This window comes from Tachypleus tridentatus, chromosome 6 (genome assembly GCF_004210375.1).
Source record: "Tachypleus tridentatus isolate NWPU-2018 chromosome 6, ASM421037v1, whole genome shotgun sequence".
In the NCBI taxonomy this organism is placed as follows: Eukaryota; Metazoa; Arthropoda; class Merostomata; order Xiphosura; family Limulidae; genus Tachypleus; species Tachypleus tridentatus.
The window spans coordinates 45,896,559-45,909,579 of NC_134830.1; the positions used below are offsets into that span (position 1 = coordinate 45,896,559).

The 13,021-nt window shown below is 35.2% G+C and overlaps 1 protein-coding gene across 2 annotated transcripts in view; it reads right to left on the reverse strand.

Annotated features, from left to right (window-relative positions):
• The window catches only part of Atg2 (Autophagy-related 2), a 112,976-nt gene that overhangs the window by 5,653 nt on the left and 94,302 nt on the right, over positions 1-13,021 (reverse strand). For both annotated transcript variants that reach the window (XM_076504392.1, XM_076504393.1), the window contains 2 exons: positions 11,979-12,061; positions 3-124 (listed from right to left, as the gene is read on the reverse strand). In XM_076504392.1, the coding sequence (XP_076360507.1) occupies positions 3-124; positions 11,979-12,061 (205 nt within the window). The remainder of the gene's footprint in view (positions 1-2; positions 125-11,978; positions 12,062-13,021) is intronic.

The window sequence follows — 13,021 nt, forward strand, 5'->3', positions numbered from 1 at the left end:
ACACAGTTGCACAATGGAGTGCATTGGGCCAACTCCACCAAGAAGACTGGGTAGTTGATTTTTCTTGATGTCTGTTAACCACTCAGACAAAGCATATGCTAAGAGTTTATCCACTCCCAACAATCTGGAAAACAAAATGGCCAGTCATTCTGCTGAAGACATTTAAAATAAATGTTTGACAATCATTGTCAGATTTGTTGATAGAATTAGTTGAAATGAGTAAAGAAGAAATTAAGTGCACGAATTCAATTATAAAATTGAAAAAAAATATTTGAGGATTTCCTAAAAATTAAACAGAACTCAAGATAAAAGGACAAAAAGGAAAGAAGATTGGCTGGTTGATTGCTTGATATTTACTGGTGTAAAACAAATAGGCTATCTGCATCAAATAACTGGTAAAAAATAGAAGTGAAAGTAAAATTATTAAAATATGTAAAAAGGAATCATGTTAAAACAAAATAAAATTAAAAAGACAAATGGCCTTTAAAAGTTTGAAAACACAATTAAGGTGTACAGTGTCACCATCTCCAATAACACTATCTAATGTCAGGGGTAAACCCAAAGCAAAAACATGTCTAAAATATTGCCGTCATTCAGGGTTGTAATGACAACATGACAGCTTTTCTGAATTGAGTGTCACACAAACTACACACTGATTTTATCAGTGTCTGATAAAAAAAACAATGAGTTAAAACTATGACCCATGCATAGTTTAGTCAGGACAACTTCCTCCTTCAGATCCTTATGGAAGCAAGACAGCTAAAAAGTAACAGAAGGTTTGACCTGGAAAAGCTTGTTATCACTTTTCTCACTGCAAGTCGACTGCCAACTAGCACAGGGCAGAGCCTTGAATACAGGGCCACAGTCCATGTATGAAACAGGGATGGCTGTGATAGCACCAGAGCAGATGGACTTAGCTGTGGTGTTAATGAGCTTGTTCTCTCGAATACCAATGTGTCCCAGTATCCAGAAGAACTGGATAAAAATGGATAATAAAGAGAGAAGGGCCACTTGGTTCTGAATATCAATGAGAACAGGATGAAAACTAACCTGAAGTGATTCCAGGGTGAGTCAAAAGCTAAGTGAGTCGGTATAAATAGTATAACTACTGTACTGCATAGCTTCTACATGAACCAGGGAAAGAGAAATGGTGTACAATTTGGCAGTGATAACAGAAACTGTCTGCAACCACCAAACCATGGCAGAGCCTACAGCATTACCTGATTTCAAACAATTGGCATAACTGGAAATAGAAGGATGATTTGAAAGATTTTCAGGAAACAGAAGATGGTACTCCCAATCAGGAGCAATTGCCTTCCTCAGATGACTCAAGGAAAGATCACAGGTGGGGATAGTAATAAGCCATGGTGGGATGGAGACAGTAGAGACATCAACGTCATCCAAGGACAGACCCAATTCAGCCAGCTGTATATCGACATGAAGGCCAAAAGGAACAACTGCAGACTGTCTATTCTGATAAAGCATGGCCCACTGAGGATGAAAAACACAACCCCAGGTGAGATACTGTGGTAAGGATCAAAATTTTAAGGTATACAATAAATACAGTTGCAAACAACAGAAGTGTAGAGAAAGTTCATAAGACTCAGTGTATACACTCTGAACTGAAGAAATGTAGAAAGCCCTGTGCAGAGATGAAGTCCAAGATGGTGAACAGGGTCCAACATCTTTAAGGCAAGGTCCTAGCAGAGTCATAAACCAGAGATCTATAGTCCAGTTTTGATCAAATGAGGGCACAATAGATCCTAAGCATAGAACATTGCTCCACTCCCCAAGAGGTGGAAGAGAGGACATGGAAGATGTTCAGTGCCCTTGATGTGCAGAATCAAAGTCAGCTTACAGTAAAATATAAGTCACAAGAATTTTACCTCAGTACCATAGGAAGAACAGTTTTACTGAGACAGATCTTGGGATTGAGGTGAATAAACCACTGGTGGCAAAAGTGAATGCAGTAAACAACCAAGGGCACTCTGTAGCCGCTGCTCAATAAATCTCATGCTTGATGACTAACACAACATGTAGAAGTTTTTGACATACGAGGGCTGTTCAAAAAATATGCGAACTGACGTCATAAAACAAAATGTACTTTATTTAGAAGTTACAGGTCTGGGACCCCTTCAAAGTACTCTCCTCCCCAACGCACACACTTATCCCAACGGCATTTCCACTTGTTGAAACAGTCCTGGTATGCTTCTTTTGTAATGTCCTCCAGCTCCTTCATCGCATTTGCCTTAATCTCGGAAATCGTCCCAAATCTTCTTCCTTTCAAGGGTCTTTTGAGTTTGGGGAACAAGAAAAAATCGCAAGGAGCAAGGGCAGGTGAGTAGGGGGGGTGGGGAAGAACAGTGATCGAGTGTTTGGCCAAAAACTCACGAGTTCTGAGGCACAAATTTCGCAGCAACGCGGTGCATCTTCAATTTTTCGGTCAAAATTTCGTAACAAGATCCAACTGACACCCCACACTCTTCAGCAAGCTCCCTGACAGTGAGACGTCGATTTGCCCGCACCAGGGTGTTGATTTTGTCGACGTGTAGGTCGTCAGTTGATGTGGAAGGACGTCCAGGACGCTCATCATCTTCAATAAACTGTCGACCATCATTAAAACGTTCATGCAACTTGAAACATGCCGTACGCTTCATAGCAACATCACCGTAAGCCGTGTTAAGCATAGCAAAAGTTTCAGTCGCAAATTTTCCAAGTTTAACACAAAATTTCACAGCAAGTCATTGCTCCTTCAGGTAATTCATTCTGAAATCTGCCAAACGAAAAAATCGCACTTCACTTAAAACTGCATAGCTAATACACAAATGAAGATATCTGAAATCGGGAAATGGCGTCGTAATCAGCTAATCTGTGCGAACCTAGCGACACCAAGCGGATTCCGCTGGAACCAACTGGAGCCGCGCAATTCAAACAGTCCGCGTATTTTTTGAACAGACCTCGTAGAGTCTGTTTGCAACTACAGGAGGAAGTAGTCCAACGATGGCATTAATGTTTATAATGAAAAGTGTGACAATCAAGACAGAGCCCTGAGGAACTCCAAGTTTCACACATCCCACGCTAGTGAAGGTCTCACAGAATGCCATACCTGCACATGGTATCACAAGCGATCTCAAGATAAAATATTACAGAAACAAAATGCTGTTGCTTGAGAAAGGCTTCCTTGATTGATGTTTCAAGTTGAATCAAGTGGCCCACAGTGGAGTGCTGTCATTGTAACTCACACTGGGTAAGCAAGAGGAGACAGTTTGATTTGAGGAACCAAACAAGATAAGCATTATTCATCCTCTCCAAGATCTTACAGATGGCTTGTCAAAGCAATTAGGCAGTAGTTTGAAGGAATTTTGGGATCCTTCCCAGGCTTAGGAAAAAAAAAGGGGAAGAAAATATCCTGATGCCAAGCATCAGGAAAATTATTCTCCTGCCAGATCTGGTTAGAAACAACCAGAAGAATAGCAGGAGAGAGAGCGCAATATCTCAAAGTGAATATTATCAGATCTGACCGATGCACTGCCAAAACAACAAACAGCAAGCTTGAATTCCATCAGTGTAAAGGGGTGATTACAGTCAAAGAGATGATTAGCCTAAAAGGAAAGAGACGATCACTCTGCTTGAGTCTCGATGGCTGAAAAGGTGGGGGATAAAGCAGAAGTGCTAGATACTTGAGAAAAGCTTTTGTTGAGAGCATCAAAGATTCTCTGGGCATTAGCAACTTCACAGCCATCAGACAGTAAGACAGAAAGAAGGGTGGAAGTATACCTTCCAAATCTTGTCCCATATGACTTTGGAACTGGTGGTAGAAGAGATGCTAGTTGTGAAAGTAATCCAAGATTCCTTCTGGTTTTGAAGTGAAAGAGCTTGCTAAAAAGTAATGTGGTTTGAAAGTGTGGAATAGCTATGAAAAGTATCCCAGGCCTGTGTTTAAGCCTTCCGTGCCATGTGACAGGGAGGATTCCACCATAGACGAGGACACCGTGGGAAATGTGTCAAGGTTTTAGGAATATATTAAGCAAATGCCTGGATAATAAAGTCAGTTGCTGCTGCCACACAGTCATCTATCGATGGTAGGTTCAAGTTCCAAGAAAGCAGGTAAAGAGGGCCAGCTTCCATCAAGGCAAGTGGATAGGGTGGCATCAATAACAGCCAGTCTCCCTCAAAATGATCACTTCCCTTTGAGTTGCTGTCAACCCTCTAAGAAAAAAAAGAGATAAGTTAAGGGGTCAGATAGAGAGATCAAATAGCAGTGAAAGTTTGACTAGGTGCATCAAAGTAAGTTTAAAAATCAGTATTGAAGAGAGAAAGGTTGTGATCCAAGAGCATATGCTCAATGGAACAATCCAACCCATCAATTTCAGCACCACCCCAAAGAGGATTATGTCCATTAAAATCCCCCTGGATTAAAAAGGGAGACAGCAAATGTTAAATAAGAGCATCAAGGTCTGATTAACCATAGGTCTCTCCAGGAGACAGGTAGAAAGAACAAACAGTGATGATACAACCCAAGAAAATATGAATGGCTACAACCTCCAAAGAGTCACCACGTACGGCAAACACGACAGTGGATGTTCAAATTCCAGAGGAGGTACAGAACCTTCTCTGAGAGATCCCCTCACCATGTACAGGAATTCATCTTGAGGGAAGAAAGAAGATTTAAAAAATCTGTCACTAAACACTATGATCAATAACAAATATGGAAGGTTTAACTGGAAGGTACTCAGGCAAAAGACAAATCCTTAAAAAGACATTAATGATACCCAGAAAAAGGTAAGTGAAAAACATTCTGAATATTTCATTATTTAAGAAACATACTTAGATTTTTTTTTTAAAGAAAGAAATACTGTATTTTGGAGAAGACTTTTCCAGAAAATGTTATATAAATAATAGAAAAAGGCAGTTCAAGATCTTCCCATTGACCACTTTCACATTTTGTGAAACAATTAATGAGGTTATTTGCAATAAGGAACAAGGTACTAGAACAAGACTATTGGTGGAAATATTGAGAACTGAAATTGAAGTTTGGCAGTTAGAGTGGAAAGTCAAAATATAAAATGAATGAAAAATGATTTGAAAATGTGAAATTTTATTTAACAAAAACTTAAAATGAAAATGAACTTTTGAAGTTTGGATGGAATAACCTATGTAGTATGATTGAAAATTCTTATAAAGGGAAGGAAAGAATCTTAAAAGATTAGAAGCAGAAAAGAATAAAGGCATTTTTACTACATACAAAAAAGATGACAGATATAATAGCAACAAAAATATGTAATTGAAGAGATGCTTCTATAAGAAATAATTATGTTCAGAGACACTTCAAGACAGAAAAATAAAAGATTTACACAGAAAAACTTTGGTGGCATGAAAGACATGGTACAGAGAGAGAAAGATATTTCACAAAAAAATCCATGATTCCAAAAATTTTGTCATATTCCAAAAACATTTAGATGACCAGGATCAGTAATTTTTTGAAGTCACAATTTTATTATACTGAAAATGTATTTCCAATAGGTACCTACCTCCATTCACCTTAGTGAGAATCTCATACTAAGAAGAAGAAAGGACTGGTACAAGGGAATAAGAGATACACTCACAAGTGTCTGAAGGGTACCCCTGACAATGAAAAAAATTAGATTCAAAGATAAGAAGAGGGGAACACCACTTCTGAGTCAGGTATGTTCTTTGCCCGTGTGTATAACATGTAAAACACAAGAGCAGAGGTGTAGGTTGGTTAGGGCACATCAGCAGGCCAACTACATCCAAAAACCTTCTTGCAGGGTGCCAACTTCTACTTGAGGATAGGATGAGTCTCATACCAACTTCAACACAAACCCAGTAATTGGGGATTAAGTCTCACACTAATACTGGCAATGACACAAGAATCATCATTACTTCATCAATCTGGGAATTGTCATTTGGCATTGAGAAGATGGTATCAATTCATGTGAACACTTATGTTGATTGTTTCACTCAAATCTAAAACCTCAATGCTAGGAACCAACATCCATGCAAAAGTAGAATAAGGAGTTCCAATCAAAGGGGTGAACTGCATAGGCAACAGATCAACTCATGTGTATTGAATGTTTAACAAGAAGCCACATCACCCAGCAAGGTGATAGATCAACTCTACTGTTTAAGTAAAATAATAGAAGAGGTTCAAGTCTATCAATCTGGTAGCAGATCAACTACAAGATACTGTAAAGGGTATAAGGAGGCTACATCCTCACAGATGGAGAAGGATCAACTCCAGTGGTTGGGGAAATTGTAACAGCAGGCCACAATATCCTTTAAGAACACAGACCAACTTCATATATTGTGATCAGGAGGCCAAATTTAGTGGTAAGGGGACAGATCAGCTTCTGTGGAAGCTGCTTTGCATATATGCTAGCAGAACACCACTGCCATATTCGCGACTTAATAGTTAGAGTTAACATTTTTGTGGAACTAATTTAGGACAGTGCCTACATGGCCAACCACCCTAGCAGTTTGCAAATGGAAAATGGTATGACTCCCATACTCAACTTGAGGAAGGAGGGTAAGAATACAGCGGAGAGCCTTAAAGAACATCATAAATGGAAACAGTGCAATGGGTGACTAAAAAACTCTATTTTGAAAAGCAGAACATACCAAGTTATTCACTAAAGAAATGGCAAGTATGGGCAACTGTCCCATTCTGCTTTATCCATGCAGTCAGTGGGTGGTATGATCTGAAACAGACATGTTTATGAAGCAGATAACCTTCCAGAGATCTTGTGGTACACCCCTTCTTGATGGGGAATGTGCAAACCCATGGATAAGACACAGCTCAAGTCAACATGAATTACAGTGCAGATTTGAAGTTAAAGAATATCTAGTCAAGCACCACTCATTATAGAGCAAGATCCACATGGTAAAAAAAGAGAGGAAAAATGAATAAAACTCTACAGTTAAAGTTGCATTAAAGTCTGGAGCATAGCCAAAGGTGGAATATCTCAACATGGATAAAAATGCTATGCAATGAAGATAGTGGGAGACGAACATACTGGGCATGGTCCACATGCCAGATTGTAGAATCTCCTCCAACGGACGAAGACGAAAAGCGAAAGTCTCTGAAAATAAGCCAATCTAATAATAACTCTGTGAGATAGATTCAGTGCAGTTGTGGAAGACAATTGATCCATTACTAGATTGAAAGCACCTGGCTCATGACATATGGTAAGATAAATGTAATATATATGGGCTCAACAGAAAAGATCCAATGTCCAAAAACACAGATCTGTGAAGTGGGTACCCCTTGGTAGTTGATATAAACCACAACTGAAGAGCTGTCTTAATGAACCATTACCATAGGGTTGTAGGAAAGAGAAAGGAAGTGACATAATGTCCAATAAATCACTAGAAATTTTAGAACATTGATATGCAAGGTAGTTTCATCTGAAGACCAACAGCTCAAAGCTTTGTGGTTATTGACCAAAGCCCCTATTCCTGAAGCATTCATGAAAAGATGTATATGCAAATACACGGAAGGAAGTGGCATGCCCATTAATGCATGGACTTTGTCTAGCCACCACTGCAGATTGTCTCTCATGGAAGAAGAAAGGGAAATTGTGGAGGAAAGAGGATCCTGTGCAAGGTTTTATTGTTTATGGTGTGTACATTGCAAGAATTTGATATGAGCATGACTAAGTGGGACCCAATGTGGTCACAAATGATCACATCCCCAAAAAGCAACATTAGAGATGTCAGTGGGAGATGTTGACAATGCTAACGCTTGAACACAAATGACTAAATTTTGTTATGTGTTTACTGATTAACACTTCGTTTCAGTATGGTCTTAAACTTTTGACCAGCTAGTATTTAGGCTAATTTTATAGTGTTCACATTTTCCCTATTAAATGCTAAAAACGTTTTTTATTTTTATTATCCCTTTTCTTATTTTCATCTTTTGAAGCTATACTCAAATAAGTGGTTGAGTCTAACAATGCAAAATGCATATTTTTTCTTTATGTTCATTGGCCTTAAGATTTTGGCCAGCAGTGTATGTACTACGAGCACAGAGATAGATATATGGGCTAATGTGGATGAAAGAAAGTGAAAAGCATCAGTAACAAATTCATCAGTATCTCTTTGTAGAGCCTCCAAGAGCAAATGTATGAAGAAATATACCTGAGAAGGTTACTAAGGGTAAGATAAAGGCAAGAATATTGGGCACATGCAAGACAAACAAGAATCAGGAACCACTCCCAAAGGGATAATAAGGAACCCAACAACTGTTGATCCAAAAGTGGATGGTTCACTCAATGGTAAGAGAAGGTGTACTTGGGGACAAAACACTGATCATTGGTGTGGCTTCCAAAGTAGTAACATTGACTTCTGAATCCACAACTCAAAAAATCTGCACAAAATTGTTTAGTGCACAAATAGTGACAATAACAAACTTGGAGAAAATGTTTCAAGGTATGGAGAAAAAGAACCACTTCATGCACAAATTATGTGCCATATGGGAAGCACTAAGCACAAAAGAAAATGTCTGTTCTCAAAAGCTACAAAACGAGAAGTGAAGGTTTGGTAGAGAAGTGCAAAGGGAGTCAGTCACACATACATCATGTGAACATGCTATGCTAGTATTGGTTAATAGATGACACATGATGATCTTCATGGGAGACACATTGAAATGGACTAATTTACAAGGAGGGAGTGCAAGTTTCATGGCATTTGTAAAGAAAAGTTTGCACAGAAGGACAGCAGTGAATAAGAATATATATGAAAATAAAACATGATAGTAACAAAAGTATTAGTGTTTATTCTCACAAATAAGCCTGCCAAAATACCATTGGTAAAAGACGTACAAATTTATTAAGAAATTAGAACATGAAGAATAATTTATATTTCAAATATAAATGAATCCCCAGTAAGAGTAAAATCAGATCTTTACAACAGCAAAGAACAAAACAAAATAACATATATAGTTACTGAAAAACAATGAAGGATAATTTTAAATTAATGGAAAGCATTTAAAGAAACTTAGAGATTTTAATTTGATATTCCAAAAAGTTATCAAACGTTTTTTACTTTTATTATCCCTTTTCTTATTTTCATCTTTTGAAGATCTACTCAAATATGGTTAATTATGACAAAATGATTCTATAATAAAACAGTTTATGAAAATTTAAACAATAAAAAAGTCTGTTAAAAATGGAAGGTTTAAATCGAAAGAGTTGCATAAATTCCATTTAAGCGAAATTAGTGAATCCTGTTAGTTTAATGTGAGAAAAAGAAAGAGAGAAATAAAGATTCTATTTTGTGGATATCAGAAACTGGTAACTGAAAACATAAGCATGAAGGTCACTCCAATTTAAACTAATATCAGTATATGTTTCTGAAGTATAATTATTTAACACATTACTTAATTATTTGGAAGAGATTATTTTATGATATGGAAGGATATTGAAGGTATTAGCAAGTTTACAGAATTTGATAAATAAGGAGATTAATTTTACTTTTGAATGTAATAAGGATACCTTATTATTTGTAGATTTGCTTGTCCAAGTTTCACCAAAAAAAAGAGATTGTATTTGTTTCTTCTGAATTTTTACATAAAGCTACTCAAGGGCTATCTATCTAGCCATCCCTAATCTAGCAGCGATAGACTAGAGTAAAGGCAGCTAACCAATACCACCCACTACCAACTTTTGGACGACCCTTAACCAATGAATAGTGGGATTGACCATCACTCTATAACAGGTATTTAAATGTGTGACCCTAAGATGGTCAGTTAAGCCCCCTAAGCACCAGTCCATGAGATTGTGACTAATATTTTTTTTTTTACAAATGCATACACTCATATAAATATGTGGTGTTTTTTTTTTAACAAAGGAGAAACAAGAGTCAACAGACTACTATAGCTAATACAACTGTAATTCAGTATCACTATCTGGAAAATGTCATTACTAAGTTTTAAAATTGCTAACAATAATTCCTTCATAATAAAAGTATTTTGGAAAACAAAGATAAGTAAATCTAAATAGAAAGTTCTAACTTTTGTGGTGATTCAATGTTCAAGTATTTCATTTGTTATCGCTCAAATAAAAGTTGTTTTCAAATATAATAAGTTTATAAAGACAATAATCTAAACATATATACAGATTATTCAACTGGTTTAAAAAAAAGATGTTACTAAGAATGTTTTTCAGTTATGAAAAAACTGTGCCTTATTCAATTTATATCAGAATAAAAAATACGAGAAATTTTGCTTTTCATTAATAATTTCTTTAATTGCAGTTCAAAAAATAGACCTCTTAGAATGTGCAAACAAACTATAGTGAATTCTATGTTGGTGAAACAAATAATTTAAGATACAAAATAAATGTATTTAATTAAATATTATAATTAACAAGAAAAAAGCCCAATATATGCCAGCAAACATTTTAACAGTTGTATTATGAATCAATTTAAAAATTCTGAAAGATCCATTTTCTCATGTGTTCACTTTTAGGGACATCTAATGCAAAACGTTGAAGCTTATTTTTTGAAAAATATTTCATAAATGTTTTTGGCATTTTAAACAGAATAAAGAAGAATAAAGTAATAATAGTTGAATAAGGTTAATTTTGAATTGGAAATTGTTGAAAATGCTACTGAGTATTATAGAAATGACACTAAAGTGTTTGTTTTTGAATTTCATGCAAAGCTATATGAGGTCTATCTGTGCTAGATGGACCTAATTAAGCAGTGTAAGACGAGAGGGAAAGCATCTGGTTATTACCACCCACTGCCAACTCTTGGGCTACTCTTTTGCCGAAGAATAGTAGGGTTGACTGTCACACTATAATGCCTCCATGGTTGAAATGGCATGTTTGGTCAGATTATGAGTCGATCGCCTTAACTACCTGGCCATGCTGGGCCAATACTAAAGTGAGAAAAAATATTTTAAACATACTGCTAAAGCCTATGGGAATAAACTGCTTTCTACAATGTCAGGAGAAAGTATAATGAGAAAAAGTTTATTCTAAAGAAACAAATGATAAAACAAGAAATGATGGAATAGAAAAAGGTTTACTTTATAAGTTAAAAAATTAATTTACATTTGAAGGTACTTTAACATAGTTTCTAAAAGGATTTTTTGTGTGTGTATACTTTCAAAATGTATTTAATTAATGTTATTTATTTTAGTTGAAAAAACTATATATAAATAAATGAAAATACTCTCTTTATAATTATATTCTGAGAAGTAATCTTGTAAAGTAGGTTGCAAAACACAAAGAAAATAATAAAAAAGATAAAATACAGAAGAGTTCAAGTATTGTTGTATTTTAATATATATTAGTATAGATAAAATCATACCAAAACCACCAAATTTTTAATGCTTTAAACATATAATACCATTACTTAAAGACTAGTAAATTACAAATAGATTACAAAAATACAATTCTTTACTTATAACTTACATTTCATATCACAGCCTTAAGTATTTTTCTACACATGTTGAGTTAAGGTTGCTTGTTGTTTATAAACAAATCATATTGGTCATATCTGATACAGAACTAGGTTTAGCAAAATTAAATATAATTGAATGACAATCTTTACTTTCTTATATAATAAATAAATAAAGGCCTTAGTAACATGAAGTTAAATAAAAAAACTAAAGAGGGCATATTGTTTGTATTCCTATAATGGGCACATGAAGTTAAAGTTCAAACAGTGTAAAAAGAAACATATCATTCCAAAACTATTACTGGATTTTTCTAAAAGTGTTTTTTAGATGGATTTTTACATTATCAGCTATTTACCAGAGGATTATACTGAAATGTTTCATGTTAAAGTGCTTACATACTAAACCGAATAAAATACATATTGGTTGCAACTGCTTAAAATAGAAATTTTTCCAATATTCATAGCCTTCACACAAAAACATGCATTTTCCAAGACTTTTCATACATATTATATGAAAAACTTAAATCCAGAAGCACTTGCTACATAAATCTTACCCTAGTCTGTAGCACAATCTCTTTAATCTCAGCTCAGAACAATTCAGTTGTCCAAGTCCCATCAACAGTCCTGCTAGAGCACCCTAAAAAAGATTCAATAAAAAAAATTAAAATCATAAACAACAATTCAGAATATTATCATAAAAATATTGTAAAAAGTATTCAAACATGCAGCACCTTACAGAAATATATAATCAAGTGATCCTTTACAGAATTTTAATACTCTTGTAGTCACTCTGTCACTTGTGACTTTAATGTATTCTGAAATGAGAATTTAATAATTCACATTCCTCTTTTCAAATACTCTTAAACAAACATGTTATTCATCAACTACTAACCTTGTTACATTTTGCAAAGGTAAATTATTAACAACAGAAATTCTTGGGCATAATTTCAAAAACCTTTGTGAATCACACTTTGTCTGTAAAAACTTACAATAAGGTTTAAATATTTGTTAAACAAGTATGATACAGAAAATTTAATCAAATAAATACCTTGTTTGTATAACATATGCAACAACTTGTATACCAAGCTTGCTTGATTTTGTTATGGCCTCTACTTGTGACTGACCAATGACTAGCTTTAGAGCAAGCTCTAGCTTTAGTTATTAAAACATTTCAGCCCATGGTATTGAGGCGACATCACGAAAGAGTTATATTGAAGAGAATGTTTGAGTGTAACTTACCTGATGGTGACCTAATTCTGTATGTCAAAACATTGTAATTATTAAAATTGGAAATTGCCAAGTGTAAAAAAATGCTGTTATTGTATTTTTAAATCAACTAACCAGTTCAGTAGGTTCCTCACTAAACATTAACCTAATAGTTTAAGGACATTTAATAAAAAGCATTTATAATTATGGAAGTGGCACTGTATCCCTGGTGAAAGTAATTTTGTTCTACTAGTTAAGTAGTGCAGTTGTTGTACTTCATTATAACTGCTCTGAAAATTGTTCATTATAGTGTTATAAAGTAACCCTACACATGACATCCAGGAAGATTACAGTATTCTTGGAGAAAAGACAGTTAACTTTACAAGAAGCT